Source organism: Caenorhabditis remanei, chromosome IV (assembly GCF_010183535.1).
Source record: "Caenorhabditis remanei strain PX506 chromosome IV, whole genome shotgun sequence".
Taxonomy (NCBI): Eukaryota; Metazoa; Nematoda; class Chromadorea; order Rhabditida; family Rhabditidae; genus Caenorhabditis; species Caenorhabditis remanei.
Genome location: NC_071331.1, coordinates 18,457,011 through 18,470,638, shown reverse-complemented (window position 1 = coordinate 18,470,638; position 13,628 = coordinate 18,457,011). Strand labels below are relative to the sequence as shown.

Here is a 13,628-nt window from a genome sequence, read left to right as displayed (position 1 = left end):
CATTCACTTTTCTATAAACAGTATTCGTTTTTATATCTTTCATTAATTTTCAATTTATTCGAAAAATTATATGAATTCCACAAAAACCCTACAGAATCGAAAGACAAACAACTGAATGGAAAATGACACAGATGTTACAAAAAATTTAATACAAAAACATATGGTTAGGCGTTCTTTTCTTAGAACTGACAATTCTTACGGCTGGAGATTCAGAGTTTGCAGGTTTCGGACGGAAGGAACTTCGTTGTTCAGTGAGATACTCTGTTGGGAACGACAATCCAGCTGATATCCATTTCTCGACAGGGACAGACAAAGACATTCGTTCAATGGGAAATTGGGTGTAGGTCAATCTGAAAAGCTATAGATTAGGAACGAGATTGAAAAATATTGGTTCTGAACACTGTCCAAAAAAGATTGATGATTATCTTGTTTTCTAATGAGTACAGTCTTGAAACGTGACACTTCTTCCGATTAACGAACAATTACAAAATACCATACTTGCAAACCGGGCCGAAACTCGCTTAAAACGCAACATTATGAGCTGAAAGGTATACGAAAATGTAGATCTCTACGAGCGTTATGTCCGTGACCTACTACGGGCCGGATGGCTATTTTAATGTGCAGCGGGCCGGGCTAGAATGGCTTTTTTTCCCGCGTCACATTAACGAATAGCCATCCGACCCGTAGTAGGTCACGGACATAGAACTTGTTGAGATCTACATTTTGGTATATTTTTCAGCTCATAATATTGCGTTTTAAGCGAGTCACGCGCCGGCCCGTGTCGGCCCGTTTTGGTATGCAAAATACAAAAATAATATAAAATCCAAGATGGAGAACTCACCTTGATACGGATTGATCTGTTACTTTCCCGGAGCCGAAGTCAATTGTACTGTCATGTTTCACCACGTTTGACCGCTCTCCAACACCTCCTTGATACGTTGACCGATTGATTGTGGTGGAGTCAAGTGAATCAGTCGGACGATCAATCCCATCTTTTGGTCTTGTAGCAGCATACCTCTCTCCAGTACCTCCTTGATACGTTGACCGATTGATTGTGGTGGAGTCAAGTGAATCAGTCGGACGATCAATCCCATCTTTTGGTCTTGTAGCAGCATACCTCTCTCCAGTACCTCCTTGATACGTTGACCGATTGATTGTGGTGGAGTCAAGTGAATCAGTCGGACGATCAATCCCATCTTTTGGTCTTGCAGCAGCATACCTCTCTCCAGTACCTCCTTGATACGTTGACCGATTGATTGTGGTGGAGTCAAGTGAATCAGTCGGACGATCAATCCCATCTTTTGGTCTTGTAGCAGCATACCTCTCTCCAGTACCTCCTTGATACGTTGACCGATTGATTGTGGTGGAGTCAAGTGAATCAGTCGGACGATCAATCCCATCTTTTGGTCTTGCAGCAGCATACCTCTCTCCAGTACCTCCTTGATACGTTGACCGATTGATGGTGGTGGAGTCAAGTGAATCAGTCGGACGATCAATCCCATCTTTTGGTCTTGTAGCAGCATACCTCTCTCCAGTACCTCCTTGATACGTTGACCGATTGATTGTGGTGGAGTCAAGTGAATCAGTCGGACGATCAATCCCATCTTTTGGTCTTGCAGCAGCATACCTCTCTCCAGTACCTCCTTGATACGTTGACCGATTGATTGTGGTGGAGTCAAGTGAATCAGTCGGACGATCAATCGTATCCTTCGGTCTTGTAGCAGCATACCTCTCTCCAGTACCTCCTTGATACGTTGACCGATTGATTGTGGTGGAGTCAAGTGAATCAGTCGGACGATCAATCGTATCCTTCGGTCTTGTAGCAGCATACCTCTCTCCAGTACCTCCTTGATACGTTGACCGATTGATTGTGGTGGAGTCAAGTGAATCAGTCGGACGATCAATCCCATCTTTTGGTCTTGTAGCAGCATACCTCTCTCCAGTACCTCCTTGATACGTTGACCGATTGATTGTGGTGGAGTCAAGTGAATCAGTCGGACGATCAATCGTATCCTTCGGTCTTGTAGCAGCATACCTCTCTCCAGTACCTCCTTGATACGTTGACCGATTGATTGTGGTGGAGTCAAGTGAATCAGTCGGACGATCAATCGTATCCTTCGGTCTTGTAGCAGCATACCTCTCTCCAGTACCTCCTTGATACGTTGACCGATTGATTGTGGTGGAATCAAGTGAATCAGTCGGACGATCAATCCCATCTTTTGGTCTTGTAGCAGCATACCTCTCTCCAGTACCTCCTTGATACGTTGACCGATTGATGGTGGTGGAGTCAAGTGAATCAGTCGGACGATCAATCCCATCTTTTGGTCTTGTAGCAGCATACCTCTCTCCAGTACCTCCTTGATACGTTGACCGATTGATTGTGGTGGAGTCAAGTGAATCAGTCGGACGATCAATCCCATCTTTTGGTCTTGCAGCAGCATACCTCTCTCCAGTACCTCCTTGATACGTTGACCGATTGATTGTGGTGGAGTCAAGTGAATCAGTCGGACGATCAATCGTATCCTTCGGTCTTGTAGCAGCATACCTCTCTCCAGTACCTCCTTGATACGTTGACCGATTGATTGTGGTGGAGTCAAGTGAATCAGTCGGACGATCAATCGTATCCTTCGGTCTTGTAGCAGCATACCTCTCTCCAGTACCTCCTTGATACGTTGACCGATTGATTGTGGTGGAGTCAAGTGAATCAGTCGGACGATCAATCCCATCTTTTGGTCTTGTAGCAGCATACCTCTCTCCAGTACCTCCTTGATACGTTGACCGATTGATTGTGGTGGAGTCAAGTGAATCAGTCGGACGATCAATCGTATCCTTCGGTCTTGTAGCAGCATACCTCTCTCCAGTACCTCCTTGATACGTTGACCGATTGATTGTGGTGGAGTCAAGTGAATCAGTCGGACGATCAATCGTATCCTTCGGTCTTGTAGCAGCATACCTCTCTCCAGTACCTCCTTGATACGTTGACCGATTGATTGTGGTGGAATCAAGTGAATCAGTCGGACGATCAATCCCATCTTTTGGTCTTGTAGCAGCATACCTCTCTCCAGTACCTCCTTGATACGTTGACCGATTGATGGTGGTGGAGTCAAGTGAATCAGTCGGACGATCAATCCCATCTTTTGGTCTTGTAGCAGCATACCTCTCTCCAGTACCTCCTTGATACGTTGACCGATTGATTGTGGTGGAGTCAAGTGAATCAGTCGGACGATCAATCCCATCTTTTGGTCTTGCAGCAGCATACCTCTCTCCAGTACCTCCTTGATACGTTGACCGATTGATTGTGGTGGAGTCAAGTGAATCAGTCGGACGATCAATCCCATCTTTTGGTCTTGCAGCAGCATACCTCTCTCCAGTACCTCCTTGATACGTTGACCGATTGATTGTGGTGGAGTCAAGTGAATCAGTCGGACGATCAATCGTATCCTTCGGTCTTGTAGCAGCATACCTCTCTCCAGTACCTCCTTGATACGTTGACCGATTGATTGTGGTGGAGTCAAGTGAATCAGTCGGACGATCAATCCCATCTTTTGGTCTTGCAGCAGCATACCTCTCTCCAGTACCTCCTTGATACGTTGACCGATTGATGGTGGTGGAGTCAAGTGAATCAGTCGGACGATCAATCCCATCTTTTGGTCTTGTAGCAGCATACCTCTCTCCAGTACCTCCTTGATACGTTGACCGATTGATTGTGGTGGAGTCAAGTGAATCAGTCGGACGATCAATCCCATCTTTTGGTCTTGCAGCAGCATACCTCTCTCCAGTACCTCCTTGATACGTTGACCGATTGATTGTGGTGGAATCAAGTGAATCAGTCGGACGATCAATCCCATCTTTTGGTCTTGTAGCAGCATACCTCTCTCCAGTACCTCCTTGATACGTTGACCGATTGATGGTGGTGGAGTCAAGTGAATCAGTCGGACGATCAATCCCATCTTTTGGTCTTGTAGCAGCATACCTCTCTCCAGTACCTCCTTGATACGTTGACCGATTGATTGTGGTGGAGTCAAGTGAATCAGTCGGACGATCAATCCCATCTTTTGGTCTTGCAGCAGCATACCTCTCTCCAGTACCTCCTTGATACGTTGACCGATTGATTGTGGTGGAGTCAAGTGAATCAGTCGGACGATCAATCCCATCTTTTGGTCTTGCAGCAGCATACCTCTCTCCAGTACCTCCTTGATACGTTGACCGATTGATTGTGGTGGAGTCAAGTGAATCAGTCGGACGATCAATCGTATCCTTCGGTCTTGCAGCAGCATACCTCTCTCCAGTACCTCCTTGATACGTTGACCGATTGATTGTGGTGGAGTCAAGTGAATCAGTCGGACGATCAATCCCATCTTTTGGTCTTGCAGCAGCATACCTCTCTCCAGTACCTCCTTGATACGTTGACCGATTGATTGTGGTGGAGTCAAGTGAATCAGTCGGACGATCAATCCCATCTTTTGGTCTTGCAGCAGCATACCTCTCTCCAGTACCTCCTTGATACGTTGACCGATTGATGGTGGTGGAGTCAAGTGAATCAGTCGGACGATCAATCGTATCCTTCGGTCTTGTAGCAGCATACCTCTCTCCAGTACCTCCTTGATACGTTGACCGATTGATTGTGGTGGAGTCAAGTGAATCAGTCGGACGATCAATCCCATCTTTTGGTCTTGCAGCAGCATACCTCTCTCCAGTACCTCCTTGATACGTTGACCGATTGATTGTGGTGGAGTCAAGTGAATCAGTCGGACGATCAATCGTATCCTTCGGTCTTGTAGCAGCATACCTCTCTCCAGTACCTCCTTGATACGTTGACCGATTGATTGTGGTGGAGTCAAGTGAATCAGTCGGACGATCAATCCCATCTTTTGGTCTTGTAGCAGCATACCTCTCTCCAGTACCTCCTTGATACGTTGACCGATTGATTGTGGTGGAGTCAAGTGAATCAGTCGGACGATCAATCGTATCCTTCGGTCTTGTAGCAGCATACCTCTCTCCAGTACCTCCTTGATACGTTGACCGATTGATTGTGGTGGAGTCAAGTGAATCAGTCGGACGATCAATCGTATCCTTCGGTCTTGTAGCAGCATACCTCTCTCCAGTACCTCCTTGATACGTTGACCGATTGATTGTGGTGGAGTCAAGTGAATCAGTCGGACGATCAATCCCATCTTTTGGTCTTGTAGCAGCATACCTCTCTCCAGTACCTCCTTGATACGTTGACCGATTGATTGTGGTGGAGTCAAGTGAATCAGTCGGACGATCAATCCCATCTTTTGGTCTTGTAGCAGCATACCTCTCTCCAGTACCTCCTTGATACGTTGACCGATTGATTGTGGTGGAGTCAAGTGAATCAGTCGGACGATCAATCGTATCCTTCGGTCTTGTAGCAGCATACCTCTCTCCAGTACCTCCTTGATACGTTGACCGATTGATTGTGGTGGAGTCAAGTGAATCAGTCGGACGATCAATCCCATCTTTTGGTCTTGTAGCAGCATACCTCTCTCCAGTACCTCCTTGATACGTTGACCGATTGATTGTGGTGGAGTCAAGTGAATCAGTCGGACGATCAATCCCATCTTTTGGTCTTGCAGCAGCATACCTCTCTCCAGTACCTCCTTGATACGTTGACCGATTGATGGTGGTGGAGTCAAGTGAATCAGTCGGACGATCAATCGTATCCTTCGGTCTTGTAGCAGCATACCTCTCTCCAGTACCTCCTTGATACGTTGACCGATTGATTGTGGTGGAGTCAAGTGAATCAGTCGGACGATCAATCCCATCTTTTGGTCTTGCAGCAGCATACCTCTCTCCAGTACCTCCTTGATACGTTGACCGATTGATTGTGGTGGAGTCAAGTGAATCAGTCGGACGATCAATCGTATCCTTCGGTCTTGTAGCAGCATACCTCTCTCCAGTACCTCCTTGATACGTTGACCGATTGATTGTGGTGGAGTCAAGTGAATCAGTCGGACGATCAATCCCATCTTTTGGTCTTGTAGCAGCATACCTCTCTCCAGTACCTCCTTGATACGTTGACCGATTGATTGTGGTGGAGTCAAGTGAATCAGTCGGACGATCAATCGTATCCTTCGGTCTTGTAGCAGCATACCTCTCTCCAGTACCTCCTTGATACGTTGACCGATTGATTGTGGTGGAGTCAAGTGAATCAGTCGGACGATCAATCCCATCTTTTGGTCTTGTAGCAGCATACCTCTCTCCAGTACCTCCTTGATACGTTGACCGATTGATTGTGGTGGAATCAAGTGAATCAGTCGGACGATCAATCCCATCTTTTGGTCTTGTAGCAGCATACCTCTCTCCAGTACCTCCTTGATACGTTGACCGATTGATGGTGGTGGAGTCAAGTGAATCAGTCGGACGATCAATCCCATCTTTTGGTCTTGTAGCAGCATACCTCTCTCCAGTACCTCCTTGATACGTTGACCGATTGATTGTGGTGGAGTCAAGTGAATCAGTCGGACGATCAATCCCATCTTTTGGTCTTGCAGCAGCATACCTCTCTCCAGTACCTCCTTGATACGTTGACCGATTGATTGTGGTGGAGTCAAGTGAATCAGTCGGACGATCAATCCCATCTTTTGGTCTTGCAGCAGCATACCTCTCTCCAGTACCTCCTTGATACGTTGACCGATTGATTGTGGTGGAGTCAAGTGAATCAGTCGGACGATCAATCGTATCCTTCGGTCTTGTAGCAGCATACCTCTCTCCAGTACCTCCTTGATACGTTGACCGATTGATTGTGGTGGAGTCAAGTGAATCAGTCGGACGATCAATCCCATCTTTTGGTCTTGCAGCAGCATACCTCTCTCCAGTACCTCCTTGATACGTTGACCGATTGATGGTGGTGGAGTCAAGTGAATCAGTCGGACGATCAATCCCATCTTTTGGTCTTGTAGCAGCATACCTCTCTCCAGTACCTCCTTGATACGTTGACCGATTGATTGTGGTGGAGTCAAGTGAATCAGTCGGACGATCAATCCCATCTTTTGGTCTTGCAGCAGCATACCTCTCTCCAGTACCTCCTTGATACGTTGACCGATTGATTGTGGTGGAATCAAGTGAATCAGTCGGACGATCAATCCCATCTTTTGGTCTTGTAGCAGCATACCTCTCTCCAGTACCTCCTTGATACGTTGACCGATTGATGGTGGTGGAGTCAAGTGAATCAGTCGGACGATCAATCCCATCTTTTGGTCTTGTAGCAGCATACCTCTCTCCAGTACCTCCTTGATACGTTGACCGATTGATTGTGGTGGAGTCAAGTGAATCAGTCGGACGATCAATCCCATCTTTTGGTCTTGCAGCAGCATACCTCTCTCCAGTACCTCCTTGATACGTTGACCGATTGATTGTGGTGGAGTCAAGTGAATCAGTCGGACGATCAATCCCATCTTTTGGTCTTGCAGCAGCATACCTCTCTCCAGTACCTCCTTGATACGTTGACCGATTGATTGTGGTGGAGTCAAGTGAATCAGTCGGACGATCAATCGTATCCTTCGGTCTTGCAGCAGCATACCTCTCTCCAGTACCTCCTTGATACGTTGACCGATTGATTGTGGTGGAGTCAAGTGAATCAGTCGGGCGATCAATCGTATCCTTCGGTCTTGTAGCAGCATACCTCTCTCCAGTACCTCCTTGATACGTTGACCGATTGATTGTGGTGGAGTCAAGTGAATCAGTCGGACGATCAATCGTATCCTTCGGTCTTGTAGCAGCATACCTCTCTCCAGTACCTCCTTGATACGTTGAGCGATTGATTGTGGTGGAGTCAAGTGAATCAGTCGGACGATCAATCCCATCTTTTGGTCTTGTAGCAGCATACCTCTCTCCAGTACCTCCTTGATACGTTGACCGATTGATTGTGGTGGAGTCAAGTGAATCAGTCGGACGATCAATCGTATCCTTCGGTCTTGTAGCAGCATACCTCTCTCCAGTACCTCCTTGATACGTTGACCGATTGATTGTGGTGGAGTCAAGTGAATCAGTCGGACGATCAATCCCATCTTTTGGTCTTGCAGCAGCATACCTCTCTCCAGTACCTCCTTGATACGTTGACCGATTGATGGTGGTGGAGTCAAGTGAATCAGTCGGGCGATCAATCGTATCCTTCGGTCTTGTAGCAGCATACCTCTCTCCAGTACCTCCTTGATACGTTGACCGATTGATTGTGGTGGAGTCAAGTGAATCAGTCGGACGATCAATCCCATCTTTTGGTCTTGCAGCAGCATACCTCTCTCCAGTACCTCCTTGATACGTTGACCGATTGATTGTGGTGGAGTCAAGTGAATCAGTCGGACGATCAATCGTATCCTTCGGTCTTGTAGCAGCATACCTCTCTCCAGTACCTCCTTGATACGTTGACCGATTGATTGTGGTGGAGTCAAGTGAATCAGTCGGACGATCAATCCCATCTTTTGGTCTTGCAGCAGCATACCTCTCTCCAGTACCTCCTTGATACGTTGACCGATTGATGGTGGTGGAGTCAAGTGAATCAGTCGGGCGATCAATCGTATCCTTCGGTCTTGTAGCAGCATACCTCTCTCCAGTACCTCCTTGATACGTTGACCGATTGATTGTGGTGGAGTCAAGTGAATCAGTCGGACGATCAATCCCATCTTTTGGTCTTGTAGCAGCATACCTCTCTCCAGTACCTCCTTGATACGTTGACCGATTGATTGTGGTGGAGTCAAGTGAATCAGTCGGACGATCAATCCCATCTTTTGGTCTTGCAGCAGCATACCTCTCTCCAGTACCTCCTTGATACGTTGACCGATTGATTGTGGTGGAGTCAAGTGAATCAGTCGGACGATCAATCCCATCTTTTGGTCTTGTAGCAGCATACCTCTCTCCAGTACCTCCTTGATACGTCGTTCCAGTTATTGTTCCCACATGAGAATTTCCAGTTGGCCAGTTCATCTGATCTCTTGGCCGTATTATTTGAGTTCTCGGGACACTGGAGCTCGCATACATAGCCCTGCTTTCAGTTGTTGCATCGAACTTTTCAGGTCTATGCAGGATATTATCAAGGGGACGGCTCATCTAAAAACAAAAAAGGTTACTAACAATGTAATAAAAGAGTCACAATAACAACAACTAAAAGCGAAATCTCGTGGGATTAGTCCTCAACAAATCACAAATGTATACTAAAGGAATGAAAACATAAAAAGAAAGAAAACGGAGAGGAAATGGAAAGAAAGGGGAAAACTCTAATCTTCCGGTGTAGTGCTTTCTCTATCACACGCGGGTTTTAGTCACCATGGAAACGAAATGAGAACTTCATATTTGAAAGACCGAAAATATTTTCGTAAAAGCTGTGAGAGAGTGACGAAATGCGTTTATTTATACAAACAAGGTTTCGAAGAATCAAAAATGAAAAAAAAATACAGAAATCAGATCGAACTGCAAAGAAAATATCTTAAAGTACCGGTAACAAAACAGTTGTTCTCAAAATATCAATGATAAGATGTGGCCTGATTCGATGCTTGACTATCAATATCTGTCTCCATTGTTGTCGAATGGGTCATAAATGTCGAATTACTGTGTCGGGCTTCCGGACGGGCCATGGCGATTTGGTTGGGGCGTCTGGAATGAACAAAAATTACTGGAGAGGTTTTTAAACAAAGTTTGAAATCATTCGCAAGATTTTAATTTTAATTCAGGAACTCTACTTTTTAGCATTGACAGTACTTTTTGTAATTGACTACTTTTTATGGGACGTTTAAGAGTCCAGCATTATTTTGACATAAATACCTTGGTTCACCGCGGTCTTGGCCATTTACTCTGGTCTAGGATTATAATATTTATTCAGATCTCCCATTAGCACCTACTCATTTCTAATGTGACCTCAACATCCCACAGGCAAATTCCCAGAAGCCAACCGAAATGGTCGAGAAAATCAATGCATAATGAGGTGTTCCCGTTCATTCTCTCGATGTTCTTCTTCCTCTGCCTGTTCTTTCCCTCTTTTTATCGATCGTTTCTTTTTCTCAGTTTTAATAAATTTTCTATTATTTTCCCATTATTTCAGAACACAACTATGTCTGCCCAATCCGAAATCCAACTCGTCTTCAAGGACAGCACAGAGCCAGCCACACTCCGTGATGTGGATCTCATAAAGAAAATTCCAGTGCTCAAAAGAGCTCTAGAGACTGGAAACCCTAATTGGGAAATTGAAAGTGTCCAACCAGTCCCTTCAATAAACATCCCGTTTCCTAAAGCTGCTGGAGACTTTCTGTTCCAACACTTGCGCAGCTACATTCCAGAGGGAGAAGGATTTGAACCAGTAGTCGAGAAAGACTACAAAGCGGCGGGGAAGCTGAGTCTCGAGCAGTTGAAGCAAATAGTTGAATTGGCCAGTTTCACGGAATGCATTGATTTCATGAACTGTATTAATTTCGTGATTGCTCGGAAGTTGGAACGCTTGCCAATGGAGCAAGTCGCAGCGTTCATGGGAGTACAGTTGGAAGAGTTAGAAAAGGAATTCGACGAGGATGCGACATGGATCTATCCCGGAAACAATTAAAAATAATACATTTTTGTTTTGATTTTGACTTTTTGTTCTTGTTTTTTTGTTGGTTTTATATCGAATAAAATTTCCTCGAGCACCAGTCTGCACATGTCTAATATAAGTTACCTATAAATCTCATTGCTACTTCTATCCTCGGAAGACGACGCATCTGAATTCCTTGACGCTGGGACTCCATATTCTGATGCTACTGGGATGATTCGACGGTTGGGTTTCTATAAAAATAATAAATTCTCTACATTTTAATTCTAGAATACTTACCGAAGCATACGAAGAGAATGAGTCTCGTCTTGCAGCATAGTAATTTGGTTCCGGTTCTTCAGTTTCTAAATTTTTATTATTTTTCCGTTTCACATTCAGCCCAAAATTTGTAGCCTACCTTTTGCATTTTCAATAATCCAAAAGTCCGGCGGAGTGACTGTAGACTTTGGTATCTGAAGCTGTTCCACGGGGAGTGGTTTTCGTTTTGCAGATTTGTCAGATCTCCGTTTCAGCATCAATGCCAGCACAATGTTCATTGTGAATCCGAGGATAGAGCAGACTGAAAAACTGGAAACATGTATGAGAGCTCATAACAAAAATCACTAACCAGCTAAGAAAATACACAGATAATAGAGCAAGTTGAACTCATGCTCAGAGATGCATTCACTCTGAACCACGTCGTCTCGATTTTTCTGTACTATTAGATTTGGGGGCGGAGTCTCAGCATCTCTTGCCACATGGTGTACTATTACTTCTTGATCATGAACTGCTTCTGATATTAATGGCTCTTCTACTTTCACCATTTCCACTTTTTCCTCTTCCAAATTCACAATAACAGTCACTCTCTGAAACTCTTCTGACTCTGTACTTGCAGTAGTTCTTTCTAAAAGTGATGATGCAGAAGCATCCGAATCACATGTCCTTGCTTCACACTTTCCATCACAATCTGTCACAATGCAAGAGATTTGAAGTTGCTTTGCATTGGGAAACCGGAACATTGATGGAATTTCAGCTTCTTCCACCGATTCTCGTCGGGCAAAGTGACCCATGATTGATTTGAAAAGTGCACATCCGACTGGATCGGTGAGTTGAACAGTGACGTTTCCACCGACCGGTTGGGCAGTACATTGACCAACGAAGAACGAGTAGGCATTTTGAGACGGGTTGGGGAACGGACGGATCTGGAAATCATTGAGGTTAGCACTTTTTGTTGATAAGTGTAATATTTGACTACTGAAGTTTGACATTAGCGTTCTAATTATTTATTATAATTTTCACTTTATTAACTTATTTGTAGTCATAATCATCAGCATTTCCGACTTTTTTTTCACATCCAGAATGCAGACTCACTATCAGCAGTAACTTTGCACTGAGTCTGCATTTTGTCGTAAGAAAAAATGACGAAACTTTTTTATTTCGACAACACGCTAAAACTCAGTTTGAAGCGAGTTATGGCCCGGCCCGATTGGCAAGTATAATTTTCGGACCTCCATTGACTATGATGAAACTACAAAGCTCACCTGGAGAGTATACGGCTGTGAATATTTCACGGTGTCCACTGGAAGTCGACTCGACAAAATTCGCAGTTCATAATCCGGAGTAGTTTGTGTATTCCTGCAACAGATTACATCATTTCCCTCCCAAAATAGTCTTATTCCCAGTTTCTTACATCTGACTCATAAAATGTTGTGTGCCATTGATCATTTCTCGACATGTGATGTTCACCGATTTGTCTCCTTCGACAATTAAAACCGGATGGGAGTGAACATCCACAGTAACCGAGTGTGTCCGACTTGTCACGTCATATTTGATACCACATTCATCTGATTTTAAATTCAATTTCAGAACAGCAACATTGGTACCGAATCCTTGCACACGACAGGCATCAGAAGTGGATGCACTGGTTTGAACGATGCCTTCGAATGGTTGGTTTGTTCTGACGAATACAGAGACGACGTCTTCTGAACATGACCAACGGACATCGGCTTCGAATTCGGAGTGTGCTCCGCTCAGTAGAGGGAGCTAAAATACATTAACTTCAAAGAATTTAGGAAGTAAGACTCACCAAAATTAAAAAGAGTCGCAGGATGATTTTCGCCAGTGAAATCATTCGACGCTACTTTTCATCTCACCTGAAAACATAAACTTTATCGAGTGAAAACAGGAAACCAGAAGTGAAAAAAGGGGGCTCCGGGAGCCAATAGCAACTTGAACAAGGAGCGTAACCTAGGCATTTGGCACAGATTTTTTTGGAAGGAGAAGAAGAAGAAGTGGGGGACGGGAGAAGAAAAAAGAAACGGAAATAACAAAAAGATGGGGGTGGGAGGGAAGAAAATATGAAAAAAGAAAAAGAGCCGCATGAAATTTTTTTCAGAAACTTTTTTGATTGGATTGGATTTTGTTGTGGGGATTATAATGGGGAAACGGGAGAGGGGTCTATGGGTGGTCTTATTTTCGGAAAATGTCTTTTATAATGATGCATCGTTTTTTCTTCTTTTTTTCTCACGTCATTTTCTTCTGCTACTTTGTTTCAAAAAAGTTTGTTTCCAACCTTGTGATCATAAAAGAGAAAATAGACTAAAGACTCATTGGAGGGGGGCAGGTGGGGTTGATCCCTTTTTAAAAAGGGGGACTAAGCCGTCAGTTTCGGAGGGGGGCAGAAGAGTGTTCACTTTCATCACAACACAACGCAACACTCATTACGGAGAGAGAGAGTGGGGGAAACGGAAGAAGAAGGAGTGAATTCAGGAAATATGTTGGAGATAAATTTGGAAATTATGTCAATTTGATTATCACACATTTGTATCAACGACGAGGTGAGAATATTGGAGGGAAACAGAAAAGAGAAGTTATGTAAGCTGGAAAAAACACTAGACCGAAATTTCAATAACGGAAAATTTAAATATTTTGTTTTAAGATAGTTTTGAGGAGGTAAAAAAACGTAAAAAACTTCCAAAACGTTTTGACTAAAGTACTCATACAACTTGGAGTAATGCTGAGTTTCTCAAATCTTTTTTGATAAGCGTAATATTGGACTACTGGAGTAAATATCTAACTTGAATGTAGTCATGATCATCAGCACTGAAGCGTGTTT

At 44.4% G+C, this 13,628-nt stretch overlaps 3 protein-coding genes across 3 annotated transcripts; 1 reads left to right on the top strand and 2 right to left on the bottom strand.

Annotated features, from left to right (window-relative positions):
- Positions 1-145: 145 nt before the first annotated feature.
- Positions 146-9,802, bottom strand: GCK72_015105 (uncharacterized protein; the record flags this gene model as incomplete). Its single annotated transcript, XM_053730633.1, has 4 exons — positions 146-350; positions 842-9,066; positions 9,566-9,609; positions 9,778-9,802. The coding sequence occupies 4 exons, from the start codon at positions 9,800-9,802 to the stop codon at positions 146-148; spliced, it is 8,499 nt and encodes a 2,832-aa protein (XP_053585405.1).
- A 261-nt stretch (positions 9,803-10,063) lies between these two features.
- Positions 10,064-10,549, top strand: GCK72_015104 (uncharacterized protein; the record flags this gene model as incomplete). The annotated part of the gene is made up of 1 exon (XM_053730632.1): positions 10,064-10,549. One exon carries the CDS (start codon positions 10,064-10,066, stop codon positions 10,547-10,549), a length of 486 nt encoding a protein of 161 aa, XP_053585404.1.
- Positions 10,550-10,656: 107 nt separating this feature from the next.
- GCK72_015103 (uncharacterized protein) lies at positions 10,657-12,644 on the bottom strand (the record flags this gene model as incomplete). The annotated part of the gene is made up of 7 exons (XM_003108565.2): positions 10,657-10,767; positions 10,814-10,878; positions 10,932-11,093; positions 11,142-11,715; positions 12,055-12,148; positions 12,204-12,556; positions 12,600-12,644. 7 exons carry the CDS (start codon positions 12,642-12,644, stop codon positions 10,657-10,659), a joined length of 1,404 nt encoding a protein of 467 aa, XP_003108613.2.
- Between the last annotated feature and the right edge of the window lie 984 nt (positions 12,645-13,628).